A 12,292-nucleotide genomic window follows, 5' to 3' on the forward strand; every position below is an offset into this window, starting at 1 on the left:
GTCCCGTGCTGGCCAGCCAACACCATCAAGAGGCTGCAAACATCAAGTGATAGCACCATGACCGTTTCTGAGAGGCTTCCCTCCTCTCCCCCCCCAGATTATTGCTGGGTGTGGTTTGCCTTCCCCACCCCCCCACCCCCAAAAATATTTCCCCACTGGTCACCCAGTGGCAGCATGACCCCAGTGGAGGGCTCTGGCTGCCCCAGCATCTCCCCAAGCGGGACCAGCACACCCAGCCCACACCAGACCTTACTGTTCAGAGCGATGGTTTGAGCACCATTAGAGTGTAGGACAAGTAAAAGGCATCAGGGCATCCCCTGGTCGGAAAGAGCACCGCGTGGCTCACGGCTGGCAGAGCCACAAGTCCTGGCTGTCACCCAGCTCACCACCACCACCACCACCACGCTGGTCCAGGAACCTCCACAGGTCCTGGTGCTTCTTGCCCTGGGGGATGGTCCTGTCACCTCCTGGACGCCCGCTCGTCCCCACGGCCCTGGTCGGGAGCGGCGTCGTGCCGGTGCTGCCGGCAGCTCTGGCAGCACTGCAGGTGGACCGTGGGGAGGTGGCACCGGCCCAGGATGCGCAGGGTCTGGCAGAAGGCGAAGGTCAAGCGGTCACGCTCGCAGACGAAGCCTGGAAGGGAGGCAGACGACAAGGACAGGGTCAGCGCTGGTGCCGCCAGGGCGGTTGTTGGCTGCTCGCTGTCAAAATGGGCATAGAGCCCTAGAATGTATCACACAGTACCACAGTATAACTAAGGTTGGAAATGACCTCGAGGATCATCCTATCAACACAGACCCCATGACTAGAGCATGGCACCAAGTGCCACGTCCAACCTCCTTTTGAACGCCTCCAGGGACGATGACTCCACCACCTCCCTGGGCAGCACATTCCAGTGACGAACGACTCGCTCGGTGAAGAACTTCCTCCTCACCTCGAGTCTAAACCTCCCCTGGCACGGCTTGAGACTGTGTTCAAGAGGGGACTGGATGTGGCACTTGGTCTGTGGTGACAGGTTGGACTTGATGATCTTTGAGGTCTCTCCCAAACTTGGTGATACTGTGATACTGCAATGACAGAACTGTTTGCCTTGGAAAAGACCTCCGAGATCACCAGGCCCAGCCATTAACCCAGCACTGCCAGGTGACCACTAAACCGTGTCCCTCAGCTCCATATCTCCATGGCTTTTAAGGGGTGTAGTTGGCAGAGGCAAAAGAGCTCAGCAAAAGCAAAGCCCACCCTCACCTGGGGACTGAGCATCCTCCTGAAAGGAGGTTGTAGCCAGGAGGGGGTTGGTCTCTTCTCCCAGGCAAGCAGCACCAGAACAAGAGGACACAAGTCTCAAGTTTAGGTTTGAGGTGAGGAGAAAGTTCTTCACAGACAGAGAGATTGGCCGTTGGAATGTGCTGCCCAGGGAGGTGGTGGAGTCACCATCCCAGGAGGTGTTCAAGAGGGGATTGGAGGTGGCACTTGGTGCTATGGTTTAGTTGTCAGGAGGTGTTAGATATTAGGTAGTAGGTTGGACTTGATGATCTCTGAGGTCTTTACCAACCTGGTTGATTCTATGATTCTATTCCTCCTAACTGCCAGCAGAAACACCACCACCTCTGCTGCTCTCTGCACTTTTGCAGCACCTTCCTGAGGTACAGAAACCCTTTGGGAGTGCAGGACAGAGCTTGGGGCTCACTCCCCAGGGAGGAATGTCCATGCTGCAGGCCTGGGAGAAGTGACAAAGATCCCCACAGTAAAATCTCCTCCTGGTCCCAGCCCTTCCCAGCAGAAGATGGCAGAAGGATGATGACTGCTTTTGCTTTGAGTTGTTTAGGTTATTTTGAGAACCTGCATCATCTGCTCCACTTCCTGCAGGTGTCTCAGACCCTCACAACAACATCAGCATGGCTTGGAGGATGGGCTTTGTTTTGGGAAGTGCTGCTCCAGGGCCAGCACCCAGGCCAGCTGCAGTCGTGGTGGCCGTGGTGGCGATGGGTCACAGCCTGGCTGAGTCACCCATGGGCTGAGCAAACTCTTTGCAGAGACTGCTTCCTCTCTGCAAACAGCCTGGACATCCCCAGTCCCTCTCTCTGGAGCTGGCAGTGCCACCTTGGGACATTTGGTTTGGTGCTTGGGGGATGATGCAAGTGTTGTCCCAAAGAGAGCTTATCCTTGGTGTGCCATAGGGCAGAGCATCCCAACACCCCCACAGCTCCCACTGCATGCAAACCTTTGTGCTGGGCATAGGATCTCAGGCTGAGTTTGGGTGGGAAGGGACCTCTAAAGGTCATTTAGTTCAATCCCCTGCAGTCAGCAGGGACATCTGCAGCTACAGCAGGCTGCTCAGAGCTCCAAACAACCTGAGCTGGAACAGTTCCAGGCTTGGAGCATCCCCTGTCTTTCTAGGCAGCCTAGGCCAGCCTCTCACAACCCTCAGGGCTAAACATTTCTCCCTTCCCTCCAGTCTGAATGTCCCTCTTTTAGTTTCAAACCAACACCCCTTGTCCTATCTCTACAGTCCTAGATAAAGGCCCTCCTCATCTTTATTCTTGGCCCCTTGAAGCACTGAAAGGCCACCAGAAGGTCTCCTTGGAGCCTTCTCTTCTCCAGGCTGAACAACCCCAACTCTCTCAGCCTGGCCACACAGCAGAAGGCTTCCAGCCCTCCCAGCTCTGTTCCAACAGGTCCCTGTCTGTGCTGAGGACTCCAGACCTCTGGAGTACTGCAGATGATCCCATGGGATCACATCCCTCCCCTGCCCCAACATCTCCCAGCTTCATCACCAGTCAGACCAGGCTCAGCCAGGCTGCAGCTCAGCTGGGTGCCAGCAGCACAGACCCATCCCCAAGCACATCTTGTTTAGAACAGAGATGGTTTGCTTTATTCTGCCATTTCCTTTTCTGCTTCACATCCACCCAAGCCTGTGTCTCAGGGAGCCTCCACTTGTGGAAGACTCATTTCAGTTACATCAGCTCTGGCTGATTTTACCTGCCTTGGTGCTGGAGGTGTGGGACTGGAACCCCCCTGATCCTCCTGCTTTCCTTCTCCAGATGGGATCACCCCAAGGAGATGCAGAAATTGGGGAAGAAAATAGACTTTTCATAGGATCATTAAGGTTGGATGAGGCCTTGACCAGCCTGTTCTTGTGGGAGGTGTCCCTTGCAATGCTAGGGGGATTGGAACTAGATGACCTTTAAGGTCCCTTCCACCTCAAACCATTCTATCAATCTATGAAAAGACCTCTGAGATCATCAAGTCCAACCATCAGCTGAACACCACCATGCCCACTAAACCACTCCCCTGAAGTTCTGGTTCTCAGGACACTTTTCTGCTGAGAAAATACCAGGACCAAGCCAGGGGAGCTCTCGTTGGCCACTGCCCCTCACCATCTCCCTGCAGGAACAAAAGGCTCTGCTGAGGGAACAGCTGCTGCCCTGATTCCCACGGGGACCAGCTGAGCTGCTGCAGAACACAGCAGATGCAGGGCAGAGAGGCTTTTCCCCCTGCCCATCAGAGAGGAGATCACTAGACTGGTCTAAAAGTAATTCTCTGTTTCAGCAGAGCTATTTCCTCTCCTCCTCTCCAGCTAACAGCTCCTCCTGCCCAGCCATCACATCTCTCTGCCCTGAAGAAACCATTGAACTGCTTCCTGCCAGCACAGACTGGGACCAAAGCTGGCTCCCAGCCCCACATCACACTCTCAGGTTGGGAGTTTGGGGGAGAATGTGGATTTTTTCCTCGTCTTTTCATACTTGCAAGAGTGATTAGGCATTGGGACAGGCTGCCCAGGGAGGTGGTCAAGAAACATGTGGCCATGGCACATGGGGACATGGTTTAATGGCCATGGTGGTGGTGGGTTGATGTTTGGACTCAGTGATCTTAGAGAGCTTTTCCAACCCAAACAATGCAGCAATTCCATGGTTCCTCACCTGCCACCAGAAGAGGTGAGACAGTGCTGTGAAGCCCAGAGAGGGTCAGGTACATCTACACATCTGCCATGAGAGCACCAGAGTCAGTCAAGGAAAGGGAGGTGTTGCCCAGGAGATGCTCCATCAGGGTCCCAGGGATGGTGTTCCCTGGGAGCATCCCTGTGGATCCAGCATAGTGTCCCCAGAGCCCTTTCACATGGAGACACTGGAGCAGACAGTGTACCTGCTGCAGGACAAGAATGGCCCAAGCTGGGACAGCTCTGGAAAAAGGGCAGAGTTGATGCTCTCTGGGGGGGACATATGGGATCACTGGTCCAGCAGCAATCATCTCCCATATACTGGACACTGGTGAGGCTACACCCTCCAATAGTGGGTTCAGTTTTGGGCCTCTCACCCCAAGAAGGACATTGAGATGCTGGAGCAGGCCCAGAGACAGGCAGTGAAGCTGGTGAAGGGTCTGGAGAACAAGGCTGGTGAGGAACAACTGAGGGACCTGGGGATCCTGGAGAAAAGGAGGCTGAGGGGAGAGCTTCTGGCTCTCTACAACTCCCTGAAAGGAGCTTGGAGCCCCTTGAGAGTCAATCTCTTCTTTCAAGGAACAAAACACAGGATGAGAGGAAACAGCCTCATGTTGCCCCAGGGGAGGTTTAGATTGGACATGAGGAACAATTTCTTCACTCAAAGGGTTGTGAAGGGCAGTAGTGGAGTTCCCATCCCTGGAGGGGTTTCAAAGCTGTGGAGAGGTGGTGCTGAGGGCCATGGTTTGGTGGTGACCTGGCAGTGCTGGGTTCATGGCTGGCCTCAAGGAGCTTAAAGGTCTCTTCCAATCCAACCGATTCTGTGAGTCTAGAAACTCCATGGCATTCAGAAGAGCCCAGTCACAAGCTCTGCAGGGCTGGGTGGGAAGGTCCCTGGTGTTGGGGAGGGTGGGTGCTGCAGCCCTGCAGCGATGCTGTCCCAGCCCCACGCCGATCCCCTGGTATTTTTAGCTCAGCGCTGCTTGTGCTCCCTGGGCTCCTTTCTGTCCACGAGCTCTCAGCTTATCACAACCCTCTTCCTAGAAAGCTATTTATGGATCCAGACCAAGCTGCCTTCTGCCTTCCCTTGAAAGAGCTCTGAAGGCTTTGGAGCCTCTCACTAGAAGGTCGCTTTCGAGGACCAGAGGTGATGGTTTAGCTCTTTGCTGATCCCTTTCCAAGAGGCCACCACCCTGGGCGCTGGTAGGAAGAGTCCAAACCTGCACTGCAGGCATAAATAAACCCATGGGTCTCCTGCCAGGAGGGATTTCTCTTTGTTCATCATGTCATCTGCAAAGGTATGAGCCTACTGCAGGAGAACAGCTGGGATGGGCTGAGGGAAGGCTGGAGAAGAGCCACCACCCCCAGCTGGAGGCAGCATTGCAGCTCTCTGCTGACCCTCCCCGAGACCTCCACATCTCCCCAGCATTTCAAGGCTGTGAACTGGATGGGAGGTGGTGGACACTCCTCCCTCCCCAGAGCAGCCCCTGCTTAGAGCTGAGGCAGCATCTCAGGGTGGATGTGCGAGGTCAAGCTCAGGTCTCACCGTGTTGGCCAAGCTGAATGGTTCCTGCCTGGGATCCGGGTTTGGGCAGCGGAAGCTGTTCGAAGCACTTCATTTGTCAGCCCTTCAGGAAGGGTTCCCTCGAGAGTTGCCCCAGCCCTTGGACTGGGGTTTTGTTTTCTATTAAAATCTGCTGCTCACACTTCATCTGAGCACAAACCTGTGCCAAATCTCAGGCTGAAGAAACAGCTTCCAGCAGGGCTTTTACAGATCCAGCTTGAGTCAGCACCTTAGCAACTGAAAACTCCACTTTCTTTTTGGGGGGAAGGGGTTGTTGTTTGTTTGGGGTTTGGTGGTTTCTTTTTTTTTTTTTCCAGTTGGTGTGGAATCTGTTTTCAATTTCATTTAAGCTCCTGCTACACAGACCTGAGCTTGGGAAAAATAAACTTCCTGGACTCGACAACCAGGAAAGGTTGAGCGTGGAGCTGAGCCGGCGAAAGCAGAGAATGAAAACTGCTGACCTCTGGCCCTTGGGATGCTCCCAGGGCACGGGCTGGGTTTAACAAGGGTTATCCCAAGCTCTTGTGGTGCCACCCCCAGGGAATGAGCAGCTCAGCCCACCACCAGCTGCCAGGTTTTCCCGCTCAGGCAGGCACCCACGTGGCCACAGCTGGGAAAACTGGGAGGAAAAGCACAAACCCTGCTGGCTTTGAGGTGTCAGCCTGGCTGCTCCTGGCACATCACAGGATCACCAAGGTTGGAAGAGACCTCAAAGATCGTCAAGTCCAACCTGTCACCATAGACCTCATGACTAGACCATGGCACCAAGTGCCACATCCAATCCCCTCCTGAACACCTCCAGAGATGGTGACTCCACCACCTCCCTGGGCAGCACATTCCAAGGGCAAATTACTCTCTCCCCGTGAAGAACTTTCTCCTCACCTCCAGCCTAAACCTCCCCTGGCACAGCTTGAGACTGTGTCCTCTTGTTCTGGTGCTGCTTGCCTGGGAGGAGAGACCAACCCCCACCTGGCTACAACCTCCCTTCAGGTAGCTGTAGAGGGCAATGAGGTCTCCCCTGAGCCTCTCCTTCTCCAGGCTAAACAACCCCAGCTCCCTCAGCCTCTCCTCACAGGGCTGTGCTCAAGGCCTCTCCCCAGCCTTGTTGCCCTTCTCTGTACATGTTCAAGTGTCTCAATGTCCTTCCTAAACTGAGTGGCCCAGAACTGGACACAGGACTCAAGGTGTGACCTAACCAGTGCAGAGTACAGAGGCACAATGCCTTCCCTGCTCCTGCTGGCCACACTATTCCTGATGCAGGCCAGGATGCCATTGGCCTTCTTGGCTACCTGAGCACACTGCTGGCTCATATTTAGGTGGCTGTCAATCAGCACCCCCAGGTCCCTCTCTGCCTGGCAGCTCTCCAGCCCCTCTGACCCCAGCCTGTAGCTCTGCATGGGGTTGCTGTGGCCAGCAACCTCTCGCTCAGCACCATCACAGAGCTCCCAAAGGCACCCCAGGAGCATCCAGCCTGGGGGTTACAGAGCAGGGTTGGAAGATGCTGGTGCTCTCCAAGAGCTTGAAAGGGATTCTCCATGTTTGGACTCTCAATCCCCAGTGAAAGGAATTCTCATTTCCAAAGAGCTGCCAGGACTTTCCCTGCGCCCTGTGTTGTCTTCCCCTTCCCACGAGTTCAGGGAGGGGATAAAAAAAGCCAACTGTGCCAAAATGAGTTCCTGACCATGACCCTGCCTTCCTCTCCTGAATCCCAACTCCCTGTAAGCATGTCCAGAGCTTCCCACAGCCAGCCCTGAAGGAAAAATCCCTGCCACAGGGATGGAGGCTTTGCTTCCCTTTGTCTTTTAAGATGAAGATTAGGGAGTGTGAGGGGTCCAGCAGCAGGGTGAGGGGTCCAGCAGCAGGGTGAGGGGTCCAGCAGCAGGGTGAGGGGTCCAGCAGCAGGATGAGGGGTCCAGCAGCAGGGTGAGGGGGCTCAGCAGCAGGGTGAGGGGTCCAGCAGCAGGGTGAGGGGTCCAGCAGCAGGGTGAGGGGTCCAGCAGCAGGGTGGAGGGGTCCAGCAGCAGGGTGAGGGGGCTCTGAAGCAGGGTGAGGGGTCCAGCAGCAGGGTGAGGGGCTCAGCAGCAGGGTGGAGGGGGCTCAGCAGCAGGGTGAGGGGTCCAGCAGCAGGGTGGAGGGGACTCAGCAGCAGGGTGAGAGGCTTGGCAGCAGCACCAAGCTCTCCTCTAGCCCAAGACTTGAGGAAAATCCACCCCAGGCAGGACCCCTGCAGCCAGTCTGCTGTGGGTGGGCACAGCAGTCCCTCCAGCCATGGGCACAGCACTGTGTCTCCATTCTTTTCCTTGCTTTCTCTGGGTTTAGCACTTCAAGGCCAAGGCCAAGATCCTCTCTGCTGAAGGTCTTCCTTCTGCACAGCAAATGATGCCTTTGATCTACCCTGGAGAGTCTTTCAGCATGACCTTAGGGATAATTGTTAGCTGTTGGGCTTTGGCTTTGCCTCCTCCCTGCCAGGCTGTTATCAGAAGCTTGGCAAGAAGCTCCTGGCAGAGGAGCCCAAGCTGCAGCCACCAGGTCCCTTTGGTCCCTGCATACCCACACCCAAGGCAGAAGAAAAGCAAGTTCTTCTTCTCCCCTAATTGCTTGTGCTGACCACTGAGGTCCTCTGTGATTTATGCTTCCTAAAACTGAAATCTGTGCAGCAGCTGCCAAGGAGGAAGGAGGAGAAACACCTCCCACCACCGGAGAAAGCATCTCCCAGTGCCAGAGGAGAGGCATCTCCTACCACTGCTGGTCAAACCAAGGTCATTTAATACACAGAAAGGCTGCAGCCCTGCAATAAGGAGACCCAACTGTTGCCACCAGGATGAGGAGCCATGCCACTCCTGCTCCAGCTCCTGATGGCTATTATGGATTTCTCTCCTGTTGCCCAGGTTTCCCAAGGCAGGCACAAGGTGGGAGGCCCAAGATGGACCAGGGTCTGGATCCCAAGGACCTGCAGAGCCCCTTCACTGCTTGTACATGTACATGTACTGCTTGGCACGTACATCACCCCCTCACTAGGAAGGGTTGATATGGGGTCAACATGTTGAGGCTGGAGAAGAGGAGCCCCAGAGGGAATTTTCTCAGTGCTCAGCAAGAGCTAAAGGTTGGGGGCAGGAGTACGGAGATAGGCTCTTGTCAGTGATGCTCAGTGACAGGACAAGGGGCATTGGGCACAAACTGGAACCCAGGAGGTTCCATCTGAAGAGGAAGAGAAAGTTCTTTGGTGTGAGGGTGCTGGAGCCCTGGAGCAGGCTGCCCAGAGAGGTTGTGGAGTCTCCTTCCACTGGAGGGCTTCCAAACCCCCCAGTTCATTGTGATCCTGGGCAAGCTGCTGTGGGTGCCCCTGCTTGAGCAGGGAGGTTGGACTGGGTGATCTGCAGAGGTCCCTTCCAGCCCTGCCATTCTGGGATTCTCTGGTGTGGGTTCACCTCTAAGCAGACCCTGCCAGCCCTGTCTCCACGAGCCTGATGTGTAACATCCATCCCACAGCTCATCAAAACAGGGAATCCTTTCCCAAACATCCGTTTTTCCACTGACATCTGTGGCTAATTAGCAGTAAATAAAGAGCACTTAATGACTCCTGCAGCAGCACCTCCTGATCTTGCCACTTGGCCACAGACTCCCACACCCCACGGAGAACATTGGCATCTGCTGCAGTTACTCCTTGTGTGTTCCTCCCAGGGTGATTTCAGCCACGGCAGAACCAGGAGCTAGGTCATTTCCCTACTCCAAGCAAGCAGGAATAACAGGATTAATTGCCAATTAATCTTGAGGCAGCCAGAAATGCAGCCAGATCCAGGGTAATGAGCCTGGAGCAATGCAGACAGTGTCTGGGATCCGCCCCAGCGTGCTCCTGGTGTGAGTGTGGGGCTTCAGCCCTCAATCCCATCAAGGAACATCCCTACAGCCCCTCATGCAATGGATCCAGAGCAATGAGCAAGAGGAAAGTTATTAAGTCATAGAATTGTTTTGATTGGAAAAGACCTCCAAGCTCATGGAGTCCAACCCTTACCCCAGCACTGCCAGGGCACCACCGAACCATGTCCCTCAGCACCACATCTCCACAGCTCTGAAACCCCTCCAGGGATGGGGACTCCACCACTGCCCTGGGCAGCCTGGGACAGGCTTTCACAACCCTTTCAGTGAAGAAATTATTCCTCAAGTCCAACCTAAACCTCCCCTGAGGCAAGTTGAGGGAGGAGAGACCAACCCCCACCTGGCTCCAACCTCCTTTTAGGGAGTTGTAGAGCACAATGAGGTCTCCCCTCAGCCTCCACTTCTCCAGACTAAACCCCAGTTCCCTCAGCTGCTCCTCACCAGACCTGTCCTCCAGACCCTTCACAAGCTTCATTGCCCTTCTCTGGACACCCTCCAGCCCTTCAATGTCCTTCTTGGAGTGAGGGGCCCAAAACTGACCCAGGATTGGAGACAGCTGCTGGTACTGGGGGACAGTCCCTGCCACACTGTTTCATGACATTTACCACGATGGGGACACCCCATGTTTGATCCTGAAGAGGGTTGCTTCTTACATCACAGAGGGACCACCTCCTGCACTCCTGGGAGCACAGTGACATCCTCCTTGCCTCATTGGTCACCAGCAAGGAGCTGCAGGGCTTTCCTGGCTGCCACTGTCATGCACAACAGCCCTCATAAGATCTTCCTGCCCTCATGAAGATCTCCCTGCACTCCAGTCATATTTGAGTTCCTTGTCTTAGCATGGAGCAAGACAAATGCCCCCAGCCTTGCTGGAGCCTCACATGGAGGCATCTGGGCACCCAGTGGGCTCTGATGCTCCCCGAGAGCCATCTAAGGGCATGGCCAGCCTTATCTTCTCTGTTCACAGCTGGATGCAGGTGTCAAACATGAGGCACCTTTACAAATAAGCTGTGTAAGCACCAATCAATTGACAGCCTGGGGCCAGAGCAGCATTCTGGCTCTAATTAATTCCCACTGCCCTCCATGGGAGCCGGCCAGGTGTTGGAGATGTTTGTTTGGGCTTGATCTGTTCCATCCTGGTTAAAAACCCCCTCTGATGATGGTTCTAACATCTCATCTCTTCTGGGGCTACTCACATTTCTGTGTCCAGCCAGAACATGACCACTCACAAACACAAATCCACGCTTTCACTGCTCTGGATGAACTTCACACCAGAGGAGATGGAAGCTCCTCGTGCTCCTGACACAGCTATGAGCCTCTCCAGCCTGCATTAATGTTGAGCACTAAAGACCCTTTAAAAGCCAGGGAAAGGCTGGGGTTTATGCTCATGCCTTCTCTGGGAGCCTCTGCCTGTGGATTTCCACATCTGTGATTTCCTGCCATGTGAAAGTTTGGTTCCTCTCCACGGTCTGGCAGGAAATGTTTGTATTTCCAAGAGGCCTTTCCTGCTCTGGGCTGCAGCCAGAGCCTTTATGTCATCCCCAACCTAGGGGTTTAACTTTTCTCTGCTTCCTACACATCTAAGTGATTATTTTGGGCCAGCCTTGGCTGTGCTGCGTGGCTCCATGGCTCTCATCACCCAGCCCAGCATGGAAATTGTCCCTCAAAATAGCTGGAATCACACATAACTGTTTGAGCAAGCTAGGGAGACCCTGACTGCTGGAATGCCCCCCAGCCTTCAAATGCAGGAGGGTCCTGCAGCTGCTGAAAAGGAGCTGTTTCATCCCACAATCCCAGCATGGTTGGGGGATGGATTGACCTCCACAGACAGAGATCACCTCCCTGCTCAAGCAGGGCACCCACAGCAGCTTGCCCAGGATCACAATGGCCAGGGCAGGTTGGAAGCTCCCCAGAGAAGGAGACTCCACAACCTCTCTGGGCAGCCTGCTCCAGGGCTCCAGCACCCTCACACCAAAGAATGCTCTCCTCCTCTTCAGATGGAACCTCCTGGGTTCCAGTTTGTACTCAATGCCCCTTATCCTGACACTGAGCACCACTGACAAGAGTCTGGCCCCAACCTCCCCTGGGGCAACTTGTTGCCATTCCCTCTTGTCCTGTCCCTTGTTCCTTGGGAGAAGAGACCAACCCCCACCTGGCTCCAACCTCCTTTCAGGGAGTTGTAGAGAGGCAGAAGGTCTCCCCTCAGCCTCCTTTTCTCCATGCAACAACCCTCAGCTCCTCACCAGACCTGTTCTCCAGACCCTTTGCCAGCTTCTCTGGACATGCTCCAGCCCCTCAATGCTCTTCTTGGATTGAGGGGCCCCAAACTGAAGCAAACATTCAAGGTGTCATTCCACCAGTCCCCAGGATACGGGACTGGCCCTGCTGGTGACTCTATTGCTGATCCAGGCCAGAATGCTGGTGGCCATCTTGGCCACCAGGGCACCACACACACTGGCTCACCTTCACTCCTCCATAAAACTGATGATGGAGATGCTGCTTGCCCTCCAGGCACCAACTCCTTAAACTGAGAGCCTGGGTGCTCTTCACACCAATGTCCACAATTGCCACCACGTCCTCCACAGGCAGCTTTGATCCTAAGCAGCCTACACAGGCTCTTGAGGAGCATGACCACCTGAAGAGAAGACACCGAGCTTCCAGAAGGGGCAGGCTGGACACTCACCTGTCTCAGAGCTCTCACAGTCCTGTGGGTTGCACTTCTGGGTGCTCTCAGGCCAGGGCTCATGGTCACAGAGGCTGCTGTCCTCCTCTGCCAGCCCTGTCTTGGTGTTGATGCACTTGACCTGGCGCCGCTGGATGCCCCCACCGCAGGGAGCCGTGCACTGTGGGAGGGGCACAGACCCATCAGCACCAGGGGAGGCCTGTCCCCATGCTCAATAAGGCCACCCCCCAGC

At 55.0% G+C, this 12,292-nt stretch overlaps 1 protein-coding gene across 2 annotated transcripts in view; it reads right to left on the minus strand.

The window, feature by feature from the left end:
• Positions 1-142: 142 nt before the first annotated feature.
• ADAMTS7 (ADAM metallopeptidase with thrombospondin type 1 motif 7) overlaps positions 143-12,292 on the minus strand; it is a 54,632-nt gene continuing 42,482 nt past the window's right edge. For both annotated transcript variants that reach the window (XM_068143587.1, XM_068143585.1), the window contains exons 23-24: positions 12,061-12,220; positions 143-633 (exon numbers count right to left, since the gene is read on the minus strand). In XM_068143587.1, coding sequence (XP_067999688.1) covers positions 461-633; positions 12,061-12,220 — 333 coding nt within the window. In that variant the 3' untranslated portion in view covers positions 143-460. The remainder of the gene's footprint in view (positions 634-12,060; positions 12,221-12,292) is intronic.

This window comes from Melanerpes formicivorus, unplaced genomic scaffold (genome assembly GCF_026170545.1).
Source record: "Melanerpes formicivorus ecotype bairdi unplaced genomic scaffold, bMelFor1.0.p_v2 SCAF_10, whole genome shotgun sequence".
NCBI classification, from domain to species: Eukaryota; Metazoa; Chordata; class Aves; order Piciformes; family Picidae; genus Melanerpes; species Melanerpes formicivorus.